The 12,325-nt window shown below is 36.3% G+C and overlaps 1 protein-coding gene across 2 annotated transcripts in view; it reads right to left on the bottom strand.

Moving 5' to 3' along the window:
* The window catches only part of CNTN3 (contactin 3), a 361,804-nt gene that overhangs the window by 72,793 nt on the left and 276,686 nt on the right, over window positions 1-12,325 (bottom strand). For both annotated transcript variants that reach the window (XM_063630736.1, XM_055259312.2), the window contains 2 exons: window positions 4,834-4,961; window positions 3,036-3,211 (listed from right to left, as the gene is read on the bottom strand). In XM_063630736.1, the coding sequence (XP_063486806.1) occupies window positions 3,036-3,211; window positions 4,834-4,961 (304 nt within the window). The remainder of the gene's footprint in view (window positions 1-3,035; window positions 3,212-4,833; window positions 4,962-12,325) is intronic.

The following is a 12,325-nucleotide window of genomic DNA, read 5'->3' as shown; positions in this document are numbered from 1 at the left end:
TTGATTTGCCCCATGATCATGGGCTGAAACCTGTCTTTGGACCCCTACTCCTCCTTTGTGACGTGCCAATTTGTTTTAGACACTTAGTTTCATAAAGCTTTTCTGAATGTATAATTCCAATTGTGCAAAAATCTGTGACTGGTGTCATCGTGCTCCTTTGGCACAATTTCAAATCTATACAGTAGATCTGGTTTAAATTATTGGAGCTTTCTGAGCTTTTTTTTCCAAAAGGCCGTGTTTTTAAAACAAATGAATGGGTGTTGATAACTAGCATAGTCCCAATAATTGGCTGATTCAGTTCAAAGCTATGAGTTGTATTTTCTATAATCTGAACTACCCCTAACCTCTTTTTAAAACATGCCTCTTACTATCCACCTTTCTAGGCAACTTTCCCACTTACCAGGCTCCTTGTTCACATTTTGCTACTTTTGGAAACGGCATATATCTATGAACCCACTGGGGAAAAGGACAAGCAGACTATCTTTGTATTAATGTGCATGCTGCAATGAATACACAATCAGAGGACAAGACTTGTTACATGATTCCCTTCTCATGCAACAGAAAACCGATTTACTTAATCGCCTGTGCTTAAGGGTAATGTCATCTTGTATGGCTTACTGTTTTACAGTGATGGGAGAATATTAAGTTCCTAATGGCACAACTCAATAAAAAAATTCATAGGCCATGAACTAGCATGTTAGAGAAAGAACAGAATTGGCAAGTGATAGCATTAATTTATGAAATTTCAGGTTTCAGACACCTGACTTGTACAGAGATGACTTTATGCCTTCTGCAGAATCTATCAGTGCTATGTAAATCAAGATAGTTAAATTACATTCTAAACGCGAATGTTTTGAACTCCAAACTTTTCTGAAAGATAGCTGCAATCTGGCTCAGTCTTACGGTTCCTTTGTAACTGGTTGATGCATGTTACAATCAAACTACTTTGGATTTTTCAGTCTTTCATTGCACATTTATTTAGCAGTAGCTAAGACAGAGGAACCGTATTAGATAAACTATTATCAACAGCTCACAATCCAGCTGAGAAATCAATCACAAACACAAGTACCTTCATTATAATGGCAAAGGTGACTAATGTTTCAAATGGAATTCTTCAATAATTACAAGCAGCAGAAGAGCTGGATTAGAGAAGCCTTTCCCAGATTGGGTAAGGAGTCTTTATGAAAGTAACATTTTAGGCTTCTTCTTGAGGCCCAAGGAAGAAGAAATTGTTAAATTGTAAGACAGCCTGAGTACGGAGTAGAGAGCTAGCTCAGAATATGGCATATGCCTTTTCCTATCATGACAGAAAAAAAGCAGTGACAATTTAAAACTAAATAGACATTTACAATGATAGTAAAAGTAAAGCTAAAAGATTTTAGCAATTGGTGAAGTTGTCAAAAGCTGTGAATCAGTCAGAACAATTAGAAAAGTAGTAATTCCAAAATGGAATAAATTGGATGATAGACAATAGAAAGGGTACTAAAATTATACTTAATTGTGGTTAGGTATCTAAACGTCTCAATTTCTCTTTTCCTGTTAAAACCTTTCTTTTTTCTGTACTAGCTTCCTAAGGTTGCCATAACGAAGTAACAAAAACTCGGTGGCTTAAAACAACAGAAATGTATCCTCTCACAGTTCTGATGGCTAGAAGTCTGAAATCAAGGTGTTGGCAGAGCCAGGCTCCCTGCAAAATCTCTAAGGGGAAATTCTTCCTTGCCTCTTCCAGCTTCTGGTGGCTCCAGGCATTCCTTGGCTTGTGGCAGCACACCTCCTTTCTGGGCCTTCATCCTAATTGGTCCATCTCTCCTCTGTGTCTGTGCTTCACATGGCATTCTCTCTTTGTGTGTCTATGTCCAAATGGCCCTCTTTTTATAAGGGCAAAAGTTATACTGAATAAGGGCCCATTTTAATCCAGGATGACCTCATCTTAATTTAACTAATGGCTTCTACAATAAGGCAATTTCCAAATAAGGTCACATTCTGAGGTATTGGACATTAAGAATCTATTTTTGGGAGGACACAGTTCAACTCAAAATGCCATCCTTTTAAGTTGCATGTGATTTTAATATGGTAACATGCCAATGTATACAAATACGTACATTTAATAAGAAGTCTTTGTCAAATGAGCACAGTTGAATTGACCATCATGTGGCTTTCTGCTTTACTGAGGCCTGTATGTGAAGTCCATAATGACAAAACCAGACTTGACTGTCCACCACGGACCTCTTTACCAAAAGAATGAAGCTGTCCTTGACTCAGTGCAAACAGTCCCACAAGGGAAGCTAGCTTTGCAATTCCAGATTCATAAACATGCTGTGAGGCTTACCGTTAATCTGGGTGGCTCACCAGCATTAAGCCACTTCTTGACCATTCTCCTCAAAGGGACAATTTTTCCCTAAAATCTGTAATTCTTTCTAATGTGGAATCATCACAAAAGAGGAGACAGAATGGAAACATTAGAAAGCTTTTGTGTTGTGGAAACACACCGATCTGGACTTGAAGTTCCACCACTAACTAGCTGAGTGACTCTGGGCAAGTTGATAAACTTCCAATCCTCAGTTTGTGCACCTGTACAATGAAGCGTCTTACTGCTAATGTCTGGTGCAATTGTGAGGATTAACGGTGATGATGCACCCTGGCCTGACACATTAATTGGGATCAAGCACCTGGAGGAGACACTTAGTAAGTGCAGCTTTCTCCCAGTTCATCACATATGTGTCATGTTGAAAACAAACACCTGTAAAAGAAAATCTTTCTTTCCATAGGGTACTAACAAAAAAAAAATGTAATGAAAAGTAACACTTAACAACACACATCAATTTTAATTGTAATTATACATTGAAGTCAATGTGTTCAATTTCTGGTAATTACAAAAATAAAATTAGATCCAAACAGAATTGAGAATCACTCAACCAAAACCACTTATTTAGAAAACATTTCTAGAGCATCGTCTATATGTCAGATAGTTTTTACAGGCAATGTGCCAGAGACACGTGCAATATAAAAAGTATGAGGAAAGTGCCACAACTTACCCCACCAACTTTCTCAAAGTGAGATCCCTCTTTCTTAAAATCTGCAAGGGCCCCATTGAAATACCAGGTAAAGATGATGTCTAACAGCGGGTCATGTTGTACCTGGCAGGGCAATATGACGCTTTCACCAACAGAAACATCCATGTTAGATGGTGCCAAAGTTATTCTCGTTGGTTCTATTGGGGAAACATTTTTTCAGAAAAACAGCATTTTATTGTGTTAAAAGACACTTGCACAGGCAGACTGTTCATCTAACTTATACTGTGTATGTCTGTACATGCATATACATAAATATACATAAATGTATACAATTAAAAGTATTCAACATTAAAATAGGCATTTTGATGCAGAGCTACATTTCACTAGATCCACAAATTCTTGTTAAAGAAATTAGGATATTTGAACTTGTAGGACATGTAAGTTTATAAATTAAAGTCATGTGTAAACAACAGTTATATTATTATCAACAAAATCAATTTCAACTTAGTTTTACTGTTCTTTGAAATGTAGGGGTAGAAATAGAAAATACTGTGTTTTCACCAACTTTGACTAGAAATTACATCACCATCAAATTCTAAACAGACATTTAATGGTAGCCTGGATTTGAAAGATAAAATACAAAAGATGCTAGAATAGGTACAAAAAGGAGGGGTACTATGTTAAAATGCTAATTAATGTGTTTTTCCCCAACGCAAATGTCGACATGCACATTTCTTTCTCCCTGTCGTCACCACCTACCTTCCATTTGTCTATCATGAATTAAAATTCTCTTGACCCCATTTTCCCACTGCTACTCCACAATACTTTGCACTACGTTGGACTAAAAGTCTTCAAAAGCGTCATTTATGCATGTTGTCTACAATTATGCTAGTCAATTCCCTCTTTAACTCAGTCTAGCTAGACTTTGGTCCTCCCAACCCCCATCCTCACCAAGGTCCTCATAACCATCCTACTGATATATCAAAAGGTATTTAACATCATGCACTTCTCTGCTCAAAACCTTGCAGCCACTCCACTTTTCAATCCAACTGAAATAATTCCTCAGGAGGTCTACAAACTGCTTGTGTAATTATCACTAAGAAATCTGTTAACTGACACCTTCATCTCCATGAAATCTTTTTCCAAATCTCTCCTTCTCAGTGAGGTTTATGCTGATCATCCTGCTTCTAATGCTCTCACTTACCTCTACCCCATGCATCTCTTTCTTGTTTACAATTTTTGCCTTCTAATAATTTTCTTCTTTCTTATTCCTACTGTTATTTTCTTTCTCCTTTTATAGAAGGTAAGATTCATGAGGACAGTATTAGTGACAATGTGTTCAAGGATACAGCCCAACCAACTGGCACAGAGTAAGTGCTCCAAGTTTTTCATGAATGGATAAATGAACAAAATATATCCACAACTTTAAGCAATTCTTATTTATATCCTGTTCTTTCCTGGGCTTGAACATCTCCGGAAAAAATCGACTATAATGAAAAAGACAAAGTGTATCCAAAAGACCTGACATAATAGAATTTTATTTAAAAATAAAATAGAACGAGATCAACAACATATGCTATTTGTAACTCTTATTGCCTATCAACCCAGCACGGTAACTAATGTGTTCCCTGGTGCACATTGTGCTGTGCTAAGGAAATATTGTTCCCTTGAGTTTCACCTGTTAAAAATAACGTAAGTGCAAATACAGGTTCTACCTTCATAGTGTACTGAACATTGTGAAACACATAGTTACCTTCATCATAATAATATATCTTACAGTGAATCCGTATGTAAAGCAATATTTTAGAAATGGACCTACCTGTAACAACCAAATGTGTTGTGCCATTTGCTTTCCCAAACTGGTTTTCTGCCATGCAGGTGTAAGTTCCAGCATCAGCTTTAGTCACATTGGCTATTTTGAGTCCTCCATCTTTTAACAAAGAAATTCTAAAGAAAAGACAAATAAGATAAGTAAATATATAATAGCCATTTTTTTCCAAATGAATATATATATTTTTACAGAACGTGTTGCCTTAGGCTAGTATTTTTAAGGCACGATCAACCAGTCCTTAGCTTTTTGGGAATACAAAAAAATAAAAGAAAATTCATCCCTCACTCACATACATAAACACACGCACAGCATTGGATGACAAAAGATGCTCCACTAATTTGAACTTTGTTCAATATTTTTACTCAGCATTACTTATTACACCTAAGTTGAGACGATGCACTTATCAAGTAAGTATGAAATGTTTTCCAAAAATATTAATATACGTTGTGGTAGATTATTCATGGAGTTAGCCTAATCGATTGAAAGGAAATACAAAGTAGGCAGAACACTATGTCCCTCAAATTTGAAACAGTGTATGAGAAACGAGAAGCTGCACGTCTTTTACTATGAACGAAGAGAGTCGCCCCAATAAAAACTGAAATTTTCTAAACGAACATTTGGGTGGTCCCCTGTGAGTTAGCGAAAAGAGCCTGGGCAAATCCAATAAACCTTACCTTAGAGTTTCCGAGTATACACTTAGAGTACTTAAAGCTTTGGCATCTCACTAATTAAGGAAATATAACTGAGTGCTGTACATACACTTGGCACTATAAGAGAACCTGGGATTATGGGGTGAGCAAGACAAAAAGTCTCCACCTTCATGGAATAATATTCCAGTGAGTAGCAGAGACAACTGTAGTACTCTGTTTTCATGCTGCTGCTAAAGATATACCCAAGACTGGGTAATTTATAACAAAAAGGAGATTTAACAGACTTACAGTTCCACCTGGCTGGGGAGGCCTCACAATCATGCTAATAGATGAAATGCACGTCTTACATGGTGGCAGGCAAAGAGAAAATGAGAACCAAACGAAAGGGGTTCCCCTTATAAAACCATCAATTCTCATGAGACTTATTCACTACCACAAGAACAGTATGGGGAAACTGCCCCCATGATTAAATCATGTCCCACAAGGTCCCTCCCACAACATGTGGGAATTATGGAAGCTACAATTTAAGATGAGATTTGGGTGGGGACACAGCCAAACCGTATCAACAACAAATAATTAAATAAGTAAAAATAAGAAGTTCTGATTTTTGAGAAGTACTCAGAAGGAGATAGACAGTGTGATACAATACAGAGTAATTTCTTTAGGAGGAATGGTTTCTAGGATAGGGTGCATCAGAAAAGCCTCTTAGAAGTGGTGTCATTTGAATTACGAAAAAAAATGAGATGGGATTAACCTGTCATTAATCTGATCACTGTATCTTTATTGCCCTAATTTCTCAACTCATAATTATATTCTCTTTCTTTGAGTTCCTAAAATAATTACTATCCACATAATGCATTTAACACTTGAGTGTCTTTATCTTTTATGGCTCCTATTTTTGACACATGAGTGAAAATGGATGGTAAACTTCTTAAAAATATTTGCAACCTCAGTATCAGCATGGCATCATATATGCCAACTATGGTAACTAAATGCCTCCAAATTCTGGGCCGTTCAGCAGAATAAATAGGAAAAATACGGAGGACATTAGACTAGAATGAAGGATCTCAATCTGTAAAAATGTTTATTGCAAAATTTTTAGGTGTGTTTCAAAAATGTTACTACAAGATTTCTGTATAAAAATGTATAAGATATAAATTTTCTGTTTTATTTATATATGCATGTATGTGTGTGTATATATATAGATATATCTCCATATTTTCCTCCTCCAGTAGACTATAGGAGACTGCCACCCATCACTTTATATATGTATTACTTTATAGTCCATTACTCACTTTCATTTGCATCCTGCTTACACTTCCTTCAGTGAGAAAATCATGGTGGAGTTAGAGCTAGCACACAGGTTCATGATCCTGGGTATAGCTATCTATTACGGTTTGTTGTGCATATGATTTTTTTTAAAGTGTGTTAAGGTATATTTAAAATAAAAAGGTTTGAGAGCAATGACCTGGAAAGCTCATCAGGGAAGCATGGCACTGCATGCTAACTTGAGGAACTACAGAGAAAGGTCAAAAATTCCAAGAACTTTCCTAGGAATTAAAAACAAAACAAAACAAAAAGGGACATATCTGATTCTTCTCGTGGGACCCTGAAGGTTGTAATGCATTTTGTTGCATGTGAAATGCCTCCCATAACTTTACTGGAAAAGATAATCAAATAACTTAAAAAAATCTCTTTATATCCTACCCTATCTGACAGCAAAGATTTTCCTAATGAGCATGTAATACTAACTTAAAGAAGAAACCCTGCAGAGAAGTAAAAATAAATAAAAATTTATGGTATAGAGACTGGAAGTTTTAAGGAATATGGAGAAAAAACTTAAAGACATGTCAATCTGATCATGTGATCCTGCCCTCCTCCCTCCACCTGTCCAGGCAAACCTTGCTTAGAACCACCTCTTTGGTGTCATATTGCCTGGGAGATACAGACTATATCCTAAGCCTGAACCATATCCTCAAATCAGGACCTCTGCCTCTCTCTAACTTCATATGGCTTCATGAATTCTTTTCCTTGCTTGCTTTTCTCCAATCACACAAGTCTTCTTTTCATGGCTTTTTTGCTTCTTTTTGTCTCAGGGCCTTTATAAAAACTATTTCCTCTCCCTGGTTGACCTGTATTCATCCTTCAGACTTTACTTACTTTCCTGAAACCATGAGTTGGATTCGGTTTTCCTGTATTTGATCAAAACATTCTCTGTGCTTTCTTCACAGCATCCATCGAGTGTCCAATTACATATTTGTGTGCTTATTTGACTAATATTTTTCTCCTCCAGTAGACTGTAGGCTCTCTGGAGGAAAGGATAATAGCTAGCTCACTCACCACTAAATTTGTAGGCCCTTGAAAAGTACCTGGCACAGAGTAGACATTCAAAAATAACACTTGTTGAATGAGTAAATGACAATATGCCTTTAGAGAGTCACTGCAGAGGAGTTGGGGTTAGCGAAGCTGGGTTGCAAGGCACTGACACCTTATAAATAATAAGCAAATAGATTCAGAAAGTGTGCAGACTAATACAAACACACAAACATATATGTGTGAACTAATTGGATATAGATAGATAGGTAGATAGATAGATAGATAGGTAGGTAGATAGATAGCCAGCCCTCCCTATCTGCGGTTTTTGCATCTGCAGATTCCGTAGATTCAACCAACCATAGATAGAATATATTTGAAAATAAACAGATAATAACAATACAGCAATAAAAAAGTACAAATGACAGAACAATACGGTATAACAACTGTTTACACAGCACTTACATAGTAGTAGGTATTATAAGTAGAGACTATTTAAAGTACATGGGAGGATATGCATAGGTTGTATGCAAATGCCAAGCTATTTTGTGTAAGGGCTTCAGCATCCACGGGGGTCTGGTGGATATCAAGGAAATACTATGTACACATACGTAGGTATGTTGTTTACATATATGTAGCAAAAAAGATAAGGCAATAGAAGACTGAATAAAGAGAATTTAGAAATGCCTTTCCCAGGATAAGAGAACTGCGAATATGCTTGTACTTGTTAGAGAATAAGTCAATAGAAAGGGGGAGACTGAAGATAATGGGATGGAAAAAAAGAGTGAGAGAGGAAACCGTCAGAGAAGTCTTGGAGGAAAGAGAGAGCATGATTAAGGGCCATGCTCCCAACGCATCTGATCGCTAATCCCATCAGTAAAATTTTGGGGCCATGACACCCAAAGACAATGATACTTGATCTATAGTGTTGCTCAAGAAATTTTACCTGTCATTGTTATTAAAAAGAAAATGCAGATGTGATGGAGAATTTTAATATGCAAAGACCAGAAGCTGGCAGATTATATCAAAAGGTTGGGAAGATATTTAAATAATAAGGCAAATTAATCTGCCCTAAATTGTAGGTTAGAGATAGAATGGGAAGCTTCAAGAAGTTGGGGATCTATGACTTCTATGACTAGTAAACCTTAAAACAAAGTAAAAATGCCTCTTGTTGACTGAAAATTATTGAACTTAAATTGATAGTTTCTGATTTGGAAACTACAAAACAGAGGTAGGTAATTTGAGGTATCTTCTATGCAATGAATTAGTGTAACAGCTAAGTTTCCACTACAAATACAGAAGTGCTAGGAATAGAGGAAGAACTAGAAATCCTTTGGTATATTAGGTTTAGTAACTTTAATTAAGCAAACTTCAAGTCAAGCAAATCATGCCCATGTTGAAATGAGACAAACCCTAACACCTTCAGAATCACACAAAGACTTCAAAGCAAACATATTGACTCTCAAAGAATGCAATTTCTATGTATATTGTAAAAATTTGAACTAATTGGATATTTTCTTCCTAAATTGGTTCTTCCAGTAAGTTCTAAGAGGCCCACAGGGCATTTGCACAACATAAAAATAAACAATATTCAGTAAATGAATGGAGTAATTGTTTCTCAACAGAAAACCTTCAATAACCCACGCTTCCCTACAGAGATTCAAAGTGAAAATTTTATACCACTTCACTAGAAATGAATTTGCTTTCTAAGCTTTCTGAGAACAGGTTTATCTGCAAATGGGTAGAGCTGCAAATGTAGATAACAATGAGTGACTCTTGTCTTGGCACAAAACGTTAAATAACAATTTATGAAATTAACATTCAGGAATGCAGTGCTCCAGTTTGCTTAGGGAAACGTGCAATTTAAATCACTGTGGCATTTTAACTCCTTGATCCGTTTTATAATATACTTTTATTTGTATCTTTTTATTGGTACTTCCTTTTGTAGTAGGAGGTTAATTATTTCACTTAACTTTGTGCAATCTATGGTTAGTTTGGGATAAGTAAATGTAATTGCTTCAAGCTGTTCTAATGGCTCATGTTGTAATTATAGTGATGGCATTAAATTTATGACTGATAAAAAACTTTGTTCATAAAGTATACTGTTGTCTAGGCAACATTGACCTGTACTTTATGATGACATTTAAGCATCTATAATAATGCAGTGTGTTTTAGAATGGAAAAAGTCTGAAGCATTATGGATGGCAAGGCAGAATTTCTGAAAATATTGTTTTTCCCTGCCTATATTCTTCGATCATTACGGTAATTTATTCAACTTGAATTTTAACAAACACACTGCAACTCTACATTTTCTCAGGAAGCATATCTCAGTGGAGTTGCAATCACATGAGATCGTAATGATTAAACTGCTGTGTAGAAAATAACAAGGCTATTTTAGATGGTACTTTCTGAGTACATATTCTAAGAGATGGATGCTTACAATTAGATGTAAGACAAAAGTACTCACAATGAATATATTACAGGATAAATAATGACAGTTAAGAAAAGCAAATACACATGATGAAAATGTATGAGAAAATAAACATGAGAGAAAAAGAGCATATAGTATATGTTCTCATTTACAACTGCTCTCACCCCCACATTATTGGTGAAATAACTGCTCCTCCTTGAGTTCAGTGATAACCTGCAAACAGTATTTAGGAAAATAGTATTAGCGTTTTTATTCTTCTACCTATCCTATTTTGGGCTTTCGTGTTATAAATTCAACAGTGTTAGTATAGTGATTTATTGGTCAGTAAATCTCCAAGGAAAGGAGAAGCAGAACGGAGGAGATCAGCAGTAATAATCCTAACTTTGAGTAAGTACCAGGCTAGTAACAAGCAGCTCTGTGATTCTGCTGAACATACACATTCTACGGAACAGACACCTAGAGAAGACGGACCTTGGCTCCACTCTATAACCTAGAGAAAGACAATGAATTCATATCATTTAACAGGTCCACATATTCATAAGTGGAAAGTCAACAATAAAGGAACATTTTCACTTCTATAAAATGTTTCTAAATGCATACTAACATGACAAATATATTTAGAGCTAAAATCACTTTTATGACAATGACTGAATAGTTTTTCCTACTAAAATGGACTCAAACCTATAGAAGAAAAGACCCCTATAAGGGGATTTCCAGTCTAAATGATTATATACAACTATCATCTAAGTAATTCGTAAGGCCCAGGCAATACTTCCATCTGAAACATTTGCATTCTTATACAAAGGAGTCTTTGGAAAAATTATAAACACTCAGATGCATGAAGTGGTAACACAAACAAAGGAAAACAGACAAATGAGACAAACAATTCTTTGATGTCTTATGTATTAACATAAAACTTCAAAGGGGATAATTATTAAGGTTCAAAGGCCCCTCATACTGGACACTATTCTTCTATGCCTTAGAGAGAGTTATATGAGTCTAATCAGGGAAAATAAAAATGTCGGCTTTATTAGTTGTATTACAGATAAAGCTGATGCAAAATTGCTTAGATGAGCAACAATGGTTTCCTGATATTTCACTCCAGAATTAGGCAGGCTTAACCTTCCTGGCACAGGCAGACAACCTCAGGCCCTCCCTGTAAGGGCAAGCCCCATTATTGCATGGTAAAGAGAACAGCAAAATACATCCACTCTCTATGTTCAGCAAACACCAAAGAGAAAGAAGGGGAAAAGTTGAGCTAGAGTGGCAGGGTCTTCTATAGAAATTTAGGAGACAGACACTTTCTCTGGGGAGTCATTAGAGAAAGATCCAAATGTTACTCCAGTGATCGTCCTTCTACTTCGAGATTAGAAGCCCCGGAATGGAAGTCATTCCACACTAATGTCAAAGTGCAAGATACCTGCATTTTATGCATAAGAGGAATTTCATCACCTCAAGGTATGTAGAGGGTGCTGAATATTTTTCAGCTGTCCAGAATTGATTCCTCATTCTTTAGCAACTAACATTGATCTTCCTTGAGGAATTCTCTGCCCCTATTGAATGCAGTCTTGATAGGCCTATGAATCACGGTGCCTTGTCCTATCCTTGCCATGCGCTAGACATATAAGTCAGTATTTTTGAAACTTTACTGTGTACCAGTTACCTAGCGGATTCTTTAAAATGCCCACTGCTGGGCCCACCATCAGATTAGGTCTGGGATGGGGCACAAGGATTTGCATTTTTAACACGTTCTCAGGTGATTCTGGTGCTGCTGATACAGGGAATGCACTTTGAGAGAAAATGTTCTAAGCTATGTCCATTCGACTCTCCCTCTTCAGACTCTGATTTAGAGCAAAAAAAACAAAAATAATCATTAGTTCACTCAGCCCAGCACTTGCTCTAACAAGATGGTACAATGCCTGCTGCCAAGATTTCTGGAGCCAGTTTCCTATACATTCTTAAGTTAGGTTGTTTCTTAGCTAATAATTGTTTGCAATATCCTTAACTTAATTCTCAGCTAGAGTTCACAAACCCTTAAAGGATACAAATTATGAAATGTTGGTGCTTTACACATAGTAGTTTTTTT

Source organism: Symphalangus syndactylus, chromosome 21, assembly GCF_028878055.3.
Source record: "Symphalangus syndactylus isolate Jambi chromosome 21, NHGRI_mSymSyn1-v2.1_pri, whole genome shotgun sequence".
Taxonomy (NCBI): domain Eukaryota; kingdom Metazoa; phylum Chordata; class Mammalia; order Primates; family Hylobatidae; genus Symphalangus; species Symphalangus syndactylus.
The sequence above is the reverse complement of the archived record's forward strand: the minus strand, read 5'-3'. Positions and strand labels throughout refer to the sequence as shown.